General features: G+C 37.8%; 1 protein-coding gene across 1 annotated transcript in view; it reads left to right on the forward strand.

The window, feature by feature from the left end:
- The window catches only part of LOC145995052 (A disintegrin and metalloproteinase with thrombospondin motifs 3-like), a 101,169-nt gene that overhangs the window by 44,979 nt on the left and 35,825 nt on the right, over window positions 1-20,365 (forward strand). The window contains exons 9-11 of the mRNA XM_083131583.1: window positions 1,265-1,443; window positions 15,097-15,218; window positions 17,573-17,705. Of these exons, the coding sequence (XP_082987709.1) occupies window positions 1,265-1,443; window positions 15,097-15,218; window positions 17,573-17,705 (434 nt within the window). The remainder of the gene's footprint in view (window positions 1-1,264; window positions 1,444-15,096; window positions 15,219-17,572; window positions 17,706-20,365) is intronic.

Raw genomic sequence — 20,365 nt, forward strand, 5'->3', positions numbered from 1 at the left:
AGAACATATTTTCTTCTTTTATTGGCCTCACACCGCCTCCAAGTGATTTCTAGCCAAAGTTGCCGAGTACTGGTTGTGTTGTCTTTCATCTTGTTCCAAGCACAGTAATCTGCATGCTATTCCCTTTCCTCAAGAAGTTATGTTCTCCTATGATACTAAGATTTTGTGGTTTATTTTGGTATCTGGGAGTTATGAAAATATTTATGTTGTAAAGTTATGTTTCCCGGCAAATCTATACAAACCCCACATAATCGTAGTTTTAAGTTCAGAAATAAGTGTTGATATGGATATCAGAAATGGGATTTTTGCCCGTTGAAAATTTTTATATAAAATATCAGGATGGTGTTGCCTTAAATGGCATTAAAAAAATAAATGGTTAATCATCTGTAAAGCTTTTCAAAGATTATCAATGTAGCCATGGCGCTGTAGAATTAATAACAATAATGCTAGAAATGAACTTTTAGTTATTAAAAATGTAATATCTCTACGTTTCAACTACGTTTTTAGGAGGAAGTTGAAATTAATCACTCAGTGTTACAGATTAGGGTTACATATGTATGTTGATAATGAGCAGATTAGTTACAAAACGAGCATCCTTTTTGTGAAAGGTGACCGTGAGTGATAAATTCACTAGTGACATAGATTTGAAATTCGTTTTCTATATAAGTGAATGATGAAGAAATTTTTAGCCAAAATATTTGAAATAACAATGGGCCAGGAAAGTTAGTTATGATAGATGTTTTGCTGATGTTATTGAATTTCCATTTGAATTTTACTTGCATAAAAAAATGAATTTGATACAACTGAGTTGATAGGCTGCTAGAGTGGCGTGCGTTCTCTGGCGTCAAAGGTTTTGGCTGGAAGAACTTATTCATATTATTCTTGAAGATGATTAAGTTGGCTCTTTGAAATTGTTTCTCAAAACCAACAATCGAGAGGATTTATCGTTGCTTTAGCCGGACCCTGTGGCCGAGTGGTTAGCACATCGCGCTGCGACGCCAAGGGTCTCGGGTTCGAATCCCGCTCGGGCTTGGTTGTTTGTGAATATCCATTCATCAATTTCATCACTCATCCCCATCTTCGCAAATTAGCCAAGAGGCACAAAAAACGAAGTAAAATATACTAAATCAACCAAATCAATTATCGTTGCTTTAATTTTAAGCAAACAGTTCCATGGTTAATGCTTGTACGTTAGAATCCATTGATGTCTAATGCTCTATTACCACTGCAAGTTGGCGTTTTCATTACTTCCTGTTTCCTTCAGGCCTGAGAACGGAGGAAGAGAATGCAAGGGACGCAGTGAAGAGTTCCAGTTATGCGGATTGAAACACTGCGAGGAGACGAAAGATTTCAGGGCTCAGCAGTGTTCACGATTGGCAACACTGATTGAGCTGGAAAAGGAACAGGCTGCTCTAACGTGGCTACCGCAAGAGCCCAAAGGAGGTAAGTTTATGGAGAGTATTCCTGTTTTGTAGGAGTCATCTGCGTATTTTGCCTTTTCCTGTATTCGTTGTGCTTTTAACATCTGCAAAATCGATTGCAAATTTAAGATAACTAGGTGGAGGGCAAAAAATTAGAAACAAAACAAACAAAACAAAAAAACTTAAACTTGAAGAAGACATTAGTTTCCTATTACATTAACATGTAAGTGCTATGTTTTATTTCCGACGAAAGGAGGTGAGAAAAAGAGGAGAAATTACAGGTCGGTCTTATTTCCAGGAACCTAGGGTGACAATGACAACCACCTTCGCAGCTACGGCTCCATTTCTTACTAGTCCAATTTGATATAATTTTAAAATCTTATCTATGACTGTAGAAGTACGTTTTTACCCCGTGCTGTTACCAGCCCTAAAGAGAGAGAGAGAGAGAGAGAGACAGACAGAGAGAAGAGAGATGTATGCAACATTCACACACAGGCTGACATCATTCTTTGTTATTCCTTTTTTGTATGTGTTTATGATGTTATTCTCAGTAAAGTATGTTTGAAGTCCAAACTAATTGCTTATCTTTGTTGTTATGACACAAACTCTTACCCTCGGAAAATTTTAATGGGGGGAAAAATTTTAATAGAACAAGATCGTTGGTGGGAAGGTGGAAGATCCCCCTTCCACCAAGGGAATTCGTACCCTGAATGTGCCCACCAACGCTATGGAATTATTCTTATAATGAAGAACATGTCTGAATGTGAATTATCCGCAAAAAGAGGACATTTTCTCATCAAGACTTCAGTTCGAAAAAAGTCAAAACAGGGAGTAAATATGGTGAACTCTACCGACCAAATTGGAACATTTAGTAGCTTCGCATAAATGGTTATAAAACTAAATATAGTAGACTGCAGACTTCTGGAGTCTGCCTCCCTCCAGAGACAACCCATTCATTTATACAAGAAGAAAATCAAAATTCTTGCAAAATCTTAAAAATTATCCTTGTTATTTTTGTAGGTGTGCATCAAAATATTTCATGGCTCGAGGGGGAGGGGCATGGTCTCCTTGCCGCCTTTCTAGGTACGGGCCTGAAAACATTCATTCGTCTTTCCAACGTGAAAATTGGGTTTCTAACAGAACACACATTAAATCTTAAATAGGATTAGCATTTATCTTAAAACTGCACGAAAGGAAACGACACTGGTTAGAATACGCGTTCAGTTCAATTCCTCGAAGGCAACTGCAGTAGATGGCTTTGTCTGCCCGTAGCACTGCAGTCGCGTATGACAAAACTCTCAACCTAAGCAGTGACGTCACGGTTGTTGTAGCAACTAACGTAACACAGCTACGTTTGTGTGCATGGATAACCATTCTCCAGCTTCACCTCTGCACTTTATATAATGACTCTAGAACAGGGGCGTACTGGCCACGAGAAAAGGGACGTCACTAATTCTCATTAGTCGTTCATGGTCTTTTGCATCCACAAATGCAGAAAAGAGATTCACATCAACTTCAACTTGGTGTGACCAAGCAAGTATGTAGAACATGTAGAAATATATTTCGGGGGGAGGGGAGTCCGAACCAAGTGTCTCAGGAATAATAATAATGTTTAAGCTAAAATAATTATATTAAATTAAATAAATACGAATTAAAATATATAAATTGTTATTATTGCACACGAATAGATAAAAGAAAAGAATAGAGATTTAACAGCACGTATTCATTATCTAGCTCACGTGTAGTTAAGATCGGCATAATTTGTGTAAGAACAAATGTCCTGGCAAAGAAATTAATGTCAAATAAATGAAGAGGTGAGTAGTGTAATTTGTACTACAACCAGCACGAGAAAGTATGAACCCCCCTCAGGCAGATTTGCCTACACTTAAAACAGGCTCAACATGCCCATGTGAGCTTTTTTCTCAAGTGTGGAACCCTGCCTAATCCAAGATTTTTGTAAAAATGCCCTCGGGAATTTCCCGGGAAAGTATGACCCCCCTCAGATTGATTTGCCTACACTTATAAAAGGCACTTCTGTGAGATTGTTGTCCATAAATTTGTTAAAAATATGCCCCTCTTGATATTTTCTTTTGGCTACACTTAAAACTAAGCCAAACGTATTAACACACACACACACACACACATATTTACTTCCGGTCCACTTCCGGTTCACTTCCGGTCCACTTCCGGTTTGCCTACTTCCGGTCCACTTCCGGTCCACTTCCGGTCCACTTGTGGCCTATTTCTGGTTTATTTATATTGCATCATGTTTTGCAACAAATTATTACCTAATATTATGCAATAAATTATTAGACATGTGTTGTTTTCTGATTGGTTGGTTATGACATAATGTGATGATGTGTTATATTCTGATTGGCTTATTGTTTCAGATGCTTTCAATGCGGTCTGTGCTTAGGCTATATAAAGAGATTTTGCATTGCATATCAGCCAGTATTGTGAGAGTTGTTGAAGAGTAAGGGTGTGTTGTTGCAGTGTTGCTCATATTTTTTAAACACAAAAATATTGCAAATTTGTATAAATTGAATTACAAATCTATTTGATTTAATATACAGAATTTTTGACAACCTGTCATAGGTTTATTAAGTATAGAGTTTTGATTTGAACCCAAAGAAATTTTATATAAATACCAAAGCCAAAAAATATTAACACACATACACACACACACACACACACACACACACACACACACACACACACACACACACACACACACACACACAAATCACACTGCTGAACCCAACTGATATTTTTTATTAAGCATAGAATTTTGATTTGGACCCCAGGAAATCTTATATAATAAACAACAACAAAAATGCCAAATCAAAAATATTGTAATCAATGCAAAAAGAATATATCTAGCCCCAATTGGGCTAAGCATGAAAAGAATTGTAATCTAGACAAAAGCAGAACTCCCACAAAAATATGCCCAAGATGCCATAGAAAATATAGCATGGAATATTTCACATATAAACATAAAGGTACTTGTTCTGCACAGTCATCAACATTGCCCCCACAACCATCTACATCTGGTCTGAAAAGGAAGCATGAAACACCTGTTAATGCTGGACCAGCAAAGCAGCCACGCTATGCACCCATCCATAGCAGTTTTAATGGCCAACTTAGGGATTACCGGTTTGTATCAGAGCCAAGATGTGGTATTAAGAATTTTTTGAACAGTATAAAACCAGATGTGCAGGCAATTCTAAATGCACAAAATGGCTCTTATAAGCTGTCCCTCAAATTGTTTACACAATATAAAAAGCCAAATGGCACAAAATTTACACAGCCCCACATAACAGAAACTGTACCTGTATATTCAAATGCAAATTCAGACACCACAACAAGAGTTTTACAGCAAAATCAGAGCATCTGGAATCACTGATGAAGATTATCACCATGCCCAATTGATGTGGAACAATTTAAAATGCCAGACATTTGGTGATTATCACAAGGCTTATTTAAAACTTGATGTGACCCTCTTAGCTGATATACTGCAGGCATTCAGAAAATCTTCCTTGGAAAATTATAAGCTGGATCCAATGTATTTTTACAGTGCTCCGGGCCTAGCATGGTCTGCAATGTTTTTAAACACTAAAATGCAATTGGATCTGATCCAGGATCAAGATATGTATCTGTTTATGGAACAATGTATAAGAGGAGGCATGGTGCAATGTTCTCAGAGATATGCCAGAGCAAATAACAAATATATTCCTGATTATGATCCAGCACTGCCATCAAATTATATACTTTATGTGGATGCAAACAGGCTCTATGGTTATGCTATGATGAAAAAACTGCCATATGCAGGGCTTGAGTGGGTTGAAGATTTCAACATTGAAGATCTTAAGGATTTTGATGACAGTCACTATGGCCTGTTCTTAGAGGTTGATCTGACAATTCCTGATGATTTACACAACACATTTTCTGATCTGCCCCTAATTCCTGAGGTTAAGTGTTCACCTGGCTCTAAACAGAAGAAATTGATGATGACTCTAGAGCCGAAACAGGATTATGTCATATATTACAAAAACCTCCAGTTCCTGATGAATCATGGTGTTCAAGTGACCAAAATTGGAAACGTTTTGAGGTTCAGGCACTCAAGATGGTTGAAGCCATATATTGATACAAACACAGAGCTTCGAACATCTGCATTGAGCCAATTTGATAAAACTTTGTTTAAATTGATGGTCAATTCAGTGTATGGCAAAACAATTGAAAATGTCAGAAAACATATTGATGTTAAAATAATTACTGACCCCAGCCGGAGCAAAAAATTGATTGCAAAGCCCAACTTCAATTACAGAAGAATTTATGATGAAAATATGGCACTTTTCAACATGAAAAAAACAAAGATCAAGTTTGATAAACCTATTTATGTAGGGGCTGTGATATTGGAATTGGCCAAATTACACATGTTAAAATTGTTTTATAATGTGTTGAAGCCTTTTTATAAGGATCGTGTAAAACTGATGTACATGGACACAGATAGTTTTGTTCTTGATATTCAAACAGAAGATGTTTATAAAGATATGTCCCAGCCTGAATTGTTTAAATATTTTGATACCACTGAACATTCAAAAATTAAACCCCACAACAAAAAAGTGCCTGGCAAGTTAAAAGATGAGACACTTGGTGATGTTATTGTGGCATTTGCTGGGTTAAGGGCCAAGATGTACAGTTTTGAAACATGTAGTGGCGCTGTTGCAAAAAAGGCCAAGGGCATTGGCAGAGTAACTGTGGAAAAAGAGCTCCAATTTGAAGATTACAAAAATTGCCTCAAATCATGTAGCACAATCAGAACATCAGAATCCAGAATTCAGAGTGTGGATCACTTGTTGACTACAAATTTTGTAAGAAAAGTGGCTCTGGACCCACATGATGATAAGAGATGCATTTTCTCATGTGGCATACATACTCTACCATGGGGTCATTGTGATTTGAAAAGTGGGAATCAATGCCCAATTACAGAGCATGATTTGAAATAAATAAACATGCCTATGAACTTATTTGGGTTCAAAAAACAGGCTATTATGGACCTACCAACACCACAACCCTCTTCTGATATAATATCTAAACTAAGTGCTTTGTTAATTATTCATCTGAACAGCATACTTACAGCTGTTGATGATGAAACAGGTAAAACATTGTACATATTTAACAATAATTTAAATCATTACCAATTACCTGTAGGTGGTCAATTACAATTTATTACAACCCCTGAGGGTAATGCCAAGATTTCAGTAGGGAGAAATATTTATAGAATTAAGCACTCAAACATGATTTCTGGCACTGTATATACTGTTTCTGCTGGTGACTGCTTATATATTGAGGTCCCTGGATCATATGACAAGCTTATACCTTTTTTTATACAATTAAGAATAAGATATTCAATAATAAATAACCACTAAAACAAAAATGCCTAATGATATATTTGGCCATACAAGGCATGAAGATCACAGTGATGAGATTCTGATGCTTGATGTCAGAGTCAAGAAATTAAGAAGTGATTTACAAGCTTTACAAACCACACTCAATGCCAGTCTTCAACTAGAAATTACAAATTTGCAATCACAATGCATGGACCCTCTTCTTAAAATTGATTCTGAACTCAAATTGCTGCTTCAAAAATATACTGACTTGGCCACATTAGATAATTTTCAAAGTTTAGAAGAGGCTGTAGCAGCTCTTCAAGTCAAATTTAAGACCCAGGCCACCAACTCTGAGCAATTGAAACAACAATTGGAAGAGCAGATAAATAATGTCCAGACACAGCTCCAAACAATTGTCAAAAGCATAAAATCACAAGAAGATTTTGATCTAGTGATTTCCACTCTAAAGGAACAGATTCAATCACTCCAAATACCTAATCTGGACCCCTTGAACAATGCCATAGCCGAGGTTAAAGAAAAAATTGAGACACTTGAAAATTTTATGAACAACTTGCCATCATCTGATGCTTTGAGTGCAATAACTCGGAGTGTTGCCAACATTAAGCTGCAACTTGAAACATATGAAGATTTTGGAAAAATTCAAAGTACCATAACCCATCTTGAGGGTACAATAGCAGCAGTGCAAAGTGATTTGACAAATGTACAAGAATCCCGCCTGCCTGGTATTGTAGACACACTTGTCAGTGTCCAGCAACAGATCACAAAGCTTGAAAACCTCAACACTGAATCTGAACTGTCTCATTTTCATCACTTGATCGATGATATCCAAACAAAACTTGAAATTTTACAACAATCAACACCCACTCAGGCAGATATAGCCCTGCTCCAAAATGCTATGCAAAATGTGGCTGATGCTTCTGAATTAAATAATGTGAAATTGGCACTTGAATCTTTGCAAAATACTGTATCAAATCTGCCTACATCACAGGAACTTAAAAATATTAAGAGAGCTGTGAATCGCATATTGAAATCAGAAGATATCAAGAATATCCAGACAGAGATCAAACAACTTACTCAGACAGTGGCCACTCTACCAACTAATCAACATATTAATGAACTGCATGCCCTGTTTGAGGATATCAGAAGACAAGTCCATGATCTTACTGCTCAAAATTCAAAATTGGCAGTTATTGAAAATTTGCAACAAATTGTAGCTAATATCAAGCAACAGCTAGGGACCATGGAATCCAATCAAGCAAATGCTCTGTCTGTTTTTGCCACCCAGCTTCAAGAGATTGTGCAACAATACAAGAAACTTGTTGTGGACATAAAGATCAAGCCAGGCCATGATGATGTTGTTAGGACCATCAATGAGCACCTTGAATCTGTAACAAGCAGATTGCTTACAGCAGAAAAAGAAATAACCGGCATAATCGAGCATCCAAAACATACAGTAATTCTTGAATTGTACAGCATCCCCAACAAAGAATATGATTCACCATTTACACCAGGTGGCAAAATATATATGCTGTCCCCTGCACAATTTTATTACCAGTTTTTTGTTGGGGGCACACTGAGACCAATCAAGATCAAATATTGGCTTCAACCACAGGCACACCACTACCCCACCTTATCAATAACAAATGCTGACAACAAACCAAAAATCACCAGTGTAGAGTTAGAGGATTTTACAGATCCCAATACATTAGAAACATCTTATGCTGAAGATGATGGCTCTCTGGAATTTCATATACAAATAGGAGACAAATTATATTTAGAAAATCCTGTAGTATCAGCTACTGAACACCCCATAGTTGCAATATTCTTGTTTTCATATTATGTCTAGACAAATTATTGTTGATGAATTACACAGACAAGCCAGACATAATTATAAGAGACTGCCAGTAGTCACAAAAGGCATAGATGATTTATGGCAGAGCGACTTGATTGAGATGGCAAGTGGACAGCTGAAAAACTTAGACTAAATCAACAAGGGCTACAAGTATCTACTCACTGTAACAGACACATTTTCAAAATTTGCCTGGGCTGTGCCACTCAAATCCAAGACTGGAAAATGTGTTACAGAAGCCTTCAGGACAATCATCAATCAGAGTGGAAGATCACCGCGCTATTTGCAAACAGATAATGGCAAAGAATTTTATAATTCTGTGTTCCAACAATTTATTAAAAGCCAGTCAATACAACATTATTCGAGTTACAGTGATCTCAAGGCCTCAATTGTAGAGAGATTCAACAAAACCCTAAAAAATCTTATGTATAAACAATTTACACTTCAAGGTAATTATAAATGGCTTAATATTCTTCCAGAACTTCTACATAAATATAACAACTCGGTCCATTCCACAATCAACATGAAACCCTCTGAAGTAACTTCATCCGATGAGCAAAAATTGATCAGGACTGTTTATTATCCTAGATACCAGCCAACAACAAGAAAGGCCAAATACAGGGTGGGTGATCAAGTAAGAATCAGCAAATATAAGCACTTATTCAAAAGAGGCTTTACAAGAAACTGGAGCACTGAATTATTTACAGTGGTTCAAGTTAAACCTGGGACCCTTAACACATATATAATAAAATACCACCGAGGAGAAATTCTCAAAGGCCGGTTCTATGAAGAAGAACTCAACAAAACTAAACAGCCTGACACATATCTCATAGAAAAAATCATCCGCAGAAAAGGCAACAAGTTACTTGTCAAATGGCTAGGACTTCCAGAACACAGCTGGATCGATGCAGACAAAGTGATAATATGAGCACCTGGGATGTTATAAAAAGGCTGCCAGAACCTGAACAGCAGATTAAGAGAAATGGCAAGTTGCTGCCTGAAAATATTAGATGTCTTATTGTTGGGCTATCGGTTTGTGGTAAAACTACACTAATGATTGATAATTTTTTATTGGCACCCAACTGGTTAGACTGGAAAAATAGACACTTGTATGTTTTCTCTAAGAGCTTGGAACAATTAAAATATCAGCAGCTGATGAAGCTATATGATGGACTGGATATTGCCACTTTTGAATCAGATGTTAAGCCACTCCATGAATGTCTCGATAATTCTGTTGTTGTGTTTGATGACATTATACTGGATAATCAAAACAAGGTTAGAAATTTCTTTCCACAGGGCCGACACAAAAACATTGATTGCTTCTACCTGGCACAGACTTTTTCAAAAATACCGAAGCAGCTGATCCGAGACAATAGCAATTTTATATGTGTGTTTCATCAAGATCATACCAACCTCAAACACATACATGATGAATATGTAGGTGGGGACTTGAGCTACAATGATTTTTCCAAGTTTTGCAGTAGGTGCTGGAACCAGGACAGTTATGGGTTTGTCACAATTGATATGACAAGAAAACCCAATAGTGGCAAATACAGAAATAAAATCAACAATTTTCTAGACATTGAAACATATATAAATAACCATGAAAAGGCCAATCATTGATGATCTTAAATTAAGAGATTATCTTGTAAAAAGATTTAAGGGATGGAAATCACAGAACCGAGGAATATATGAACAACACAAACAAACAGAACAGCCTATTATTGATGCTATTAGTGAATTAGGTAAAAATATCAAAACTGTTACAGAGCAAAATCAAAATTTGATCACAGAGCTTGTACCTGTAGCTGCTAGGAACATATTAGATTATCCAATCACCCCACTTTCCAGTATTCATACACCTAGTCCTGTTGCTCCTCGAAGAATTGAAGCTACTCAGGATCCTATTGAATTGGGTCTTTTGCTCAAAAATATTTAAGCACATCTAAAGACAACAAAGATGAGGTCTTTGGCTTATATGCTGACACAGAGCGTGATGGTAGCATCATACATAGAATTGGCAATTTCAGAGTAACATTTATGGGAGATGATATAATTGTATATTCAGAATCTCATCTTGGACAAAGAGGTGGTTTTGTTAAATATCCCGGCACACCTGGGTTGTGGGAACTGATGACTAGGAAAAGGCCTGGCAGCTATACAGATCAAGATTATGAGCACTACAAGGAAATATTAATAAAATCAGATGCTCTATACCAGAGCAATGATCCCACACAAAAAAGAGTCAAGTCTAGCAGTGGAGCAAAATACAACAATTTAATCAAGCCCATATGGTCACAAATTAAGACAGGCAGTGGAATCAAACAATACAACACCCTGCCTAAAGAATTTGTCTGGGTTGATGATGTCAGGAAACTTGTAGATAGGTTATTGGTGATAGCTGGGGAGGAAAATGCTGGCAACCACAATTTTTACAATGAAAAGGTTGGAATTATGGACATGATAAGCACAAAATTGTCTAATTTTATAGTGAATGACACTAAGGGGATTGGATATCTTATAAAAATTATTAATATTCTACCACCTAAATTTTGGAATATTTCTGAGGGCCGGGGGTTGGTTAATGACATTATAAACAAGCTGCCATTTGAACTACACATTCCAGGCTATCAGTATTGTGGTCCAGGCACAAAATTGGACCATAGATTAAACAGAGGTGATCCTGGTGTTAATCCCCTAGATGCTGCTTGTAGAGACCATGACATAGCATACAACACACATTCTGATCTTGACAAGAGACATGTTGCAGACAAGAAATTAGAAGAGGCTGCATTTGGTAGATTTGTAAGCAAAGATGCTTCTTTAAGTGAAAAAATAGCAGCATTGGGAACTTCCATAGCTATGAACACCAAACAAAAACTGGGGTGGGGGCTGTGAATATATATATATATAATAAACCTAGAATGAAGGCCAAGGGTGTTATGTATCAAATACCTTATGCAGGTCTTAAACCTCTTAAAACTATTGATAGCCTTTTAACCAAAAAGCAGCGCAAGAAAAAAAATTCTTGTCTTGCAAAGGGCCATGGTATGAAATTGTTGCTTAGTACCCCCCAATTAAAAAAATTACAGCAATCCTGGAAAAAATCACATGTGGGGGGTTTCATATTTACTATCCCGGCCATCTTAGCAGCACTTGGGGCTGTTGGGAGCTTCGCTGGGGGATCAGCTGCCATAGCAAAAACAGTAATAGATGCCAAGAAGAATAAGGCAGAATTAGATGAATTGAAGCGCCATAACCTGGCCATGGAGAAACAAGGCAAAGGTGTTAAGAGAGCCATGAATAAGTTTAAAAAAAAACAAGAGCCGCTTACAAACCAAGATATTGAAGCTTTAATCAAGCCACTGGGCATCAAAAATTTTAGAGGTGTGTACATGTCTGATTCTTTACCAGAACAACCACTCAACAAAGAGTGTGGCATTGTTAATTTGGATAAGTACAAAAATCAGGGCACTCACTGGATTTGTTATCTTAAATATTTAAAAGATGAGGCATTTGTGTTTGATTCATTTGGAGGTGTTCCACCTGAAAATTTAATAAAATATCTAAAATCAGCTAATCTTTATTACAATAATGCCCGTGTTCAAAACTTCAAAGATGTGAATTGTGGACATTTGTGTTTATCTGTTCTTAGATATATGTCTCAAATAAATAAACTATCAATTGAAAATTTTCAAAAAGCCTTGTGGTATCTGAAACATCATGGGGGTATTCCATCTCACCAGCCAAAATTCAATATTGAAACTCAAATTACATGATGATATAGTGTATCCCAAAACAATAGCTCTCAGAGCATTTTATGGCATGTACTTGATCCCTAATATTACACACCACAACAACAAAATTGCAGTAGGGGATCAAAAAATTGTCATCACTCCAGGGCAGTATAATCTGTCCACTCTAAATGCTCAATTACCCAGAGGTATAGTATTAACTCAAAATTCTGTCACTCACAGAGTAGAGATTGTATCTGCTACAGAAACAGTGGATCTGGGTACTATAGGAGAGCTGTTAGGCTTTGAGAACAACACAAAACTTGAACCAGCCATCAAACACACTGCTATTAATATACCTAAATTCTTAGCCATAGAGACTCTGAATATTCACTGTAATGTGGCCGAGGGTATGATCACAAAATCAAATGGCATAGGCACTCACAAACAAACTGGGATCATTGCAACATTTAAACCTAATTCTGAATTTATGGAGCCCATCATCTACACTCCATCCCCAACATTATATTTTCCTGTGTGCCATAATAGAATAGATAACATTGAATTGATGGTCACTAATGAAAAAGAAGAATTAGTTGATTTTGCTGGAGCCACAACAACTGCAATCATAGAGATTAATATTTAAATAAAAATACATACAAAAAAAATGGAAAATATTGAGAGTTATGAGCTACAATCATTCCCCCCAAACAGGAGGACATTTGCAAATTTAAATCAACCCAACACAGAGATTGAGGTTGATCTTGATGTAGGGGATGGCTTTATACACCCCCACAGAGCAGATCTATACATCAAGTTTGATGTTGTAAAGCTCGATGGTACAGATTATCCGGCAAATTCAAACATAAGATTGGTAGACAATTTTGTGCCACATCTATTCTCTGAAATTGAGATCAGAAAACATGGTGTTGTTATAAACAGAGTGGATTATCCCGGCATTACCTCCACAGCTTTGGCCACACTAAAATTATCCAAAACCGAGGCTTCTTACTACAAAATAGGTGGATTTGAGGCTGGTGATAAGATATTATCTAAGAGCCACACAGTGCTGTTCCCTATGCGCCTGTTGCCAGGATTCTTCTCAGATTACAAAGATATTATGTGGAAGGGTGGTTTAAGAATCACATTTAGAAGAGCTGCCAATGATAATAATGCTTTGATGAGGTACAGTACATTAAACCCTACAGGGGAAGCTCTGCCCAATACCCTACCTGATGAGGGCAAGTGCATTATTCAGACTATGGAGCTAAGAATCCCGGTTGTTGAATATGAAGCCAGTTATGCTCTTAAATACAAAGCAGATATAATAAAAAATCCACAGATTCCTTTACAATTTTATACATATCAATGTGTACAGAAGCCTGCCGCTGGTACTTATTATGAGTTTGATGCTACAAATTCATTCTCCAGTATACAATATGACATGCCGGATTTTGTGGTGGTATTGTTTCAGACTGGAAGACACAATAATCAGGAAAAAAATTCAAGTAGATTTGATAACTGCAACATCAAGAACATATATCTTAAAAATGGCAGAAATGAGGTATTCCCTAGAGAAAATTATAATTTAGACATGTCCAAGGATGATTTTCTTAAATTATATGAAGCATTTACAGCATACAAAAGGGTCACTACTGGCAATACTGACATGTATTACACACCAGATGAATTCAAAGCACAGAGACCCATGTTTGTCATCAACACTTCAAAAAGGAAACAAGTTGTGGTTAATGACAGGACAAACATTAAAATTATCTGTGAATTCCACAATACACTTCCCTGATGACACTATATGTAGTGTTATTCTCATAGGTGAAAAATCATATGTTTATGATGTAAGAAATGAGAGAGTCACAGAGCAATTCTAGAGGGCCTCTGCATATTGCATTGTTTTAATATTAGATAAACAAATTGAACCTGGTGTCCAATTGAACTTAAAGCGGAAGTAAATATGTGTGTGTGGGTGTGGGTGGGTGTGGGTGAGGGGGGCTTAGTTTTAAGTGCATCCAAAAAAATATCAAGAGGGGCATATTTTTAGCAAATTTATGGACAACAATCTCACAGAAGTGCCTTTTATAAGTGTAGGCAAATCAATCTGAGAGGGGTCATACTTTCACGGGAAATTCCCGAGGGCATTTTTACAAAAATCTTGGATTAGACAGGGTTCCACACTTGAGCAAAAAGCTCATACGGGCATGTTGAGCTTGTTTTAAGTGTAGCCAAATCTGCCTGAGGGGGGTTCATACTTTCTCGCACTGGTTATACCACAAATAACACTACTGAGGTGAATGTTTATTGAATAAAAAACATGACGTTAGATCCAGTTGGCGAAAAGTAAAGATCCTGATTAATATTTTATGTATATTATCATAAATAGTAATGAGCAAGCATAAATCTTTGGTACTGTCCTCAAAAGTCGTATGATCCCAATATAATTCTTACCTTCCAATAAGTTCAGAGAGAATGAATAACCATTGAATATACAAACAGACGCTGAACAAGTAATTTTCATTATTTAATTTTATTACTTGGTAAGTCTTTCTGGGGGTCCGGACCCCATTGACCCCCCCCCCTAAATACGTCCTTGGACGTTACTTTCTAACAGAAAAAATAGCACTAATGGCGTCAATGGAGCTAATTCTTGTCTTAATTCTTTCCAGATTCTTTAAAATGTCAGCTGATTTGTAAAAGTCGAGAGACTGGTGAAGTACTCCTAACAGGAGAAAACGTCATAGATGGCACTCGCTGTTCTTACGATGTGCCGAACGACATCTGCATTCAGGTGAGAGAACATCTATGTTTCATGTAGGCCTAATAGGAATTCTTAAATTCTTATGTCTAGCAGCATTTGTTTAAAGTCTGCGTCCGTTTGGGGTGTATGTGTCGACCTTATCGGAAGACAGGCAAAGACCAATTTCTCTTCCACGTGGTCCATCCTGAAAACCTTGTACCTTGCAAGCTATCGAGGCTCTTCCGGCTGCAGGTTCTGTAGTCTGTTTATCGGTGCCTCATTAGAATTGTAGCTCTTATCATGGGTCTGGAGATTTCCGTTCCTATTTAGGCGTATACATACACTCTGTAAAAAAAAAAAATAGCATCACTGTATTCTTATTACGGATGTTGACAATTTTGAGTTTCACATGCATGCATCTTTCCTGCCCAACTTGAAATCAATTGATTGAAGCATTGGTCTGGTATCACTGCGTAGTGTGGTGTTATTCTTTTGTTGATTTAGTGTTTGGAGTGTCCGCTAGAGGGTGTTGCAATCAGTTACTGCTGCAAGGCTTTGTAATCAATTGTCAGGAATCTGTAAAACGATTGTTAGTAGTGCAACTTGTGACGTGTTTTATGTTGGAACTACATGTTCATTATTGACAGTTTGGATACGTTATCATATTTGTGAAGTGTTCTGGTGGTGTGTAGTGTATTTGAGTGTGTTTTCTCGAAAAAAAAATGGGCAGAAAGTGTGACATTTCACCACGTAAGCAAGGAATGGTTCTTGCTTTGCATATGGATGGTCATTCTCAGAGAGAAATTGGTCGACAACTTCAAATGCATCAATCCATAGATAGCCGCTGCCTGCAAAAGCAACAAGAACATGGAAAATCAGCACTGAGAAGTCAGTGTGGCAGAAAGAAGAAGACATCACCTCGACTGGATCGTATCATAAAGGACATGGCACTGAAGAACAGAGGAATGAGTTCACGCCAAATTGCACATAAACTTCAAAATGAGGTGGGAGTTAATCTTACTCACGCTTCTGTAGTATCCCGACTAAAGAAACAGGGTGTTTCTAAACACGTCCCACGTAAAAAACCCAGACTAACTGATGCACATGCAAAAGCTAGACGTGAGTTTGTCACACGTTATGGCGCATGGAATGATACAGATTGGGAACATGTGATATTTTCTGATGAAAAACGATTTAAATTGCTGGGGAATGACAGCTCAGTTAAACTGTGGATGCGGAAGGGAGAAGAACTTGCAAAATCTTGTATTTTAGAAACTCAAAAGTTTTGTGGCAGTGTTATGATTTGGGCATGTTTCTCTGCAAAAGGGATTGGCAGGAAGCATATTTGCACATGGACCGTTAAGGCTGATCAATATCTGGAAATCCTGAATCGGAAAGTTCTACAAACTGCAGGAAATAATTTTTCTGGACAGAATTTGGACTTCTTTGTTTTTCAAGACGATAATGCAACCTGTCACCGTGCTCAGGTGGTGAATAACTGGTTTCATCATATGAATATTGAAAGACTTTGGTGGCCGCCCAACTCTCCAGACATGAATCCTATACAAAACCTGTGGGCTATGATGTGCAAAAAACTTCGTAATCAGACATACAGGTCAAAAGAGGAACTTATGGCAGCCATTGTACATGTTTGGAATGCAATTGAGCTCGAATATTGTCAAAATCTCATTCATAGCATGCCTCGAAGGCTGGAAGCACTTAGGAAGGCCAGGGGTGGCCACACTAAGTACTAGTCAATCTATTTACTTACTATGATTACAAATTGACATATCATGATGCATTTAAATCCTTTGTTCAATCTTTATACTTGTAAAAATTGTCTTTGTGCGAAAACGTTCCACAAGCTATATTTGCAATAATTTTGTTATTAGTTCTGTAAAGTGCATTATGTACGTAACTATGACTTAAATAATAAAAATATATTGTAAAGATATAGTGTTTTATATAATTGTTAGGAAAACAAATTGACAAGTTGAATTAAATCAATAAAACAACTGATAATTCACGAGCGAAATGCTGACGACCAAAAGTAATGAAGTGATGCTAATTTTTTTTTTACAGAGTGTATTTTAAATTCACAGCACCGACAAGATTGAAGGACCTTCCCGATGGCGTAGCGGTATCGTCGCTCATCTTGGTTGAGTTCAGCAACTCCTCTGAAAAGATCCTAAAAATATGTAGCAATGGGTAAACAGGTGGATTTGTGACAAAATGTATAAATCGATTGCTTTAACGGTACACGTTTGAAAATTTACTTCTCCTTTCATATAGAAGTAAAAAAAACAGGCAGTTCAAGCTAAAGATCGCGTATTTACATGTAATTACCTTAAGTGGTAAACTTAATATGTAACTTATGTTCATAACTTTCTCTTTGAAAACCACAGGGACACTGCCAGCCCCTAGGATGTGATTTGGGGTTGGAGTCGGAAGTCAAAGAAGACTGGTGTGGCAACTGTGAGGGAAATGGAACATTCTGCAGGAACGTCACAAACAGATACAGACGTGTTATCCAACGATGTGAGTACAGATATTAATAATATCGTTGTTCTTCTTTAGAACTGTGTCATCAGGAATATAATCTGTGCGCCGAAACTACAAATAACCGAGCTCTTTCATCGTCGAGTACGAGTCGTGAAAGTAAAAACCCTCCTATCCTGGACTATTAGTACCACATTTCTTTTATTTGTAAAACCAGCAAAAAAGAAAAAAACGTGCAAATGTTAACATCGCCAAACCTATCTCTCCTAGCCTAACAAGGGCGACGAAGATTACTGTCAGCGTCAAAGCAAACACTCCTAACCCAAGAAAACAAATCACTATCAAACACAACACCACTAGCCTAACAACCTATAATTATTGCCATCGTCAAATCTAACACTCCTAAACCAAATAGGCCTCCCCGATGGCGTAGTGGTAGCGTCGTCGCCTTGTAATTAAGGGGTCTCGGGTTCGATTCCCAGTGGAGGCACATAGTGGCTCGGATCCCACTTTCAACTGTAGGTGCAGTCCCGATTAGCCTTCTGTGCATAAAGTGGACTTCAAACACAAAATCAATCCATCAATCAAATCCTAAACCAATTAAAACCGACCATATTTTAAAGTAAAGTCAAGTGACATACATGCATACCTTGAATGCATTCCCGCTATGTGATTACATGATGAAATGCGTCAAGTGGCAAAAGATTGATCGTAGAAACAGTCATAATTGTATCTCAGAGCACTTTTCTTGCACATTTTACAGCAAAATATCCTCGTATACGCATACACACAACAAAAAACAAACAAAAAACGCGTTGAAATTCTAACAGCAATGAACCTAACATGCCTAACCTAACGATAACGTGAAATTACTAAGAACGCTGCAATCTCACTCACGTACAAAATTCACCTCCACGAATGATATTAGAACCACCCTACCCAGCGTAATTCGTGCCACAACAAGGTCACTGACGTCAGATCGGAACTGCTATCTATGAGCATCAGGTTATCACCATAATCCATTTATAATATGAACTGAAACATATCGTAATTGCTTTCCTATTATTCTACCGACCTCTGTGGCGGAGTGGTTGCACAGCGCTCAACGGCCCCAGGGGTCCTGGGTTCGAATCCCGACCTGGACATGGATGTTCCTTTTGTGTGTTCATTCATCAATTTAATCATATCACTCATCCTCATCTTCGCGATTAGCCAAAAGTGGAAGAATAGCAAAGTAAAATAAACCATATCGATCAAACTTTCACATTCTTTTGTAAGCCATGACTCGCAAAACCAATAACATTTTATAAACAACACTCTAAATAGGAGGCCTCCCCGATGGCGCAGTGGTATCGTCGTCGCCTTGTAATCAAGGGGTCCCGGGTCCGATACCCAGTGGGGGCACATACAGTCCATACCAGCTAACTGTAGACCAGGCGAACGAGAACAAGTCTCTGCGCAAGTAGTGACGCGAGACGGCTCCACCAATGAACAGTGAGAGAAAAGGGATTGCGTAATGGGCGACTGGAGTTACCCGATTTCCTGCTTCACTCTTGAAGCGTTGCAAACTTTTGAAAGCCACAGTACCGTACGCACATGGCAAACGGGCCGTATTTTTGTCTCCAGGTCCGTACGCTTTGTATAAGAATTTCTTAGGAAAATATTAGGGATAAAACAGCTAGTGCAAATTTTGACAAGCCGTGCATTTAGCGTAAGGTCTAAGGTCTCGACCGTACGTCCGTACATTACGGTCAGGACCGTTTGGTTGGCAACGCTGCTCTCTCCTCCTCTGGTGCTATGCGCGGCTCTGCTCCACAGTTAGGTGGGACAGGGTATAGTGGTTCGAATCCCACTTTAAACTGTAGGTCCAGTCCCGATTAACCTTACTGTGCATAAAGTGGACTTAAACAACAAATCAATCAACTCTAAATAGGAATGTACATTACACAATTTCACGCGTATTGCTTATATCACTTGGAGTTGACAACGATATAATGACGTAATAAATAGTACCACATAAAACCACTCAATATTCCGCTATGACACATCGCCGTGAGCTAAGAAACAACAGAAAGCATTCATAAACAACAAAATCCCCACAAACCATGCAAAATGCAGGGATATGGAGGGTCAAGGGTACCAAAAATCGACGTAACTCCTTCGGCCGGTGAAGGTCCCCAGTACAGACAAGTCCAACAGGCCTAAAATCATGGAAAGTGGTGGCAGTCGACTTTTTCTGAAGAATTCGTGCTCTTTGACTTAGGTATTTCTAAGTCATGAGAATGTAAAAACCTACGAATATTTCCCGCGAGAGCTATGTCTGCTGTTTTGGCAGAGGCTGTTGGTTGATTTAAGTCCACTTTATGCTCAGATATGCTAATCGGGACAGGACTTATAGTTAATCGGGATCTGAACCACTGTGCAAATTGTTTTTATCAGGGCCGAACAGGAACCCTTTGATTGCAATGCGAGAGCGTTACCATGACACCATCAGGGAGGCGCCTTGGCAAAGCTACTTTAGAAAGACGAGGAATAGAATAGAACCGCCTTTATCGAGCAGATGTGTTTCGTCCTCACGGGCTCCTTTTACAACAAACCCTTGTCAAATACATATTGCAATTCGTACTTTACATAACACTTTATGAAAATCAGTTTTACAGTAGAAAAGTTAAAATATAGAAAAATAATAGACATATACT

This window comes from Lepisma saccharinum, chromosome 11 (assembly GCF_977018435.1).
Source record: "Lepisma saccharinum chromosome 11, izLepSacc3.1, whole genome shotgun sequence".
Lineage (NCBI taxonomy): Eukaryota > Metazoa > Arthropoda > Insecta > Zygentoma > Lepismatidae > Lepisma > Lepisma saccharinum.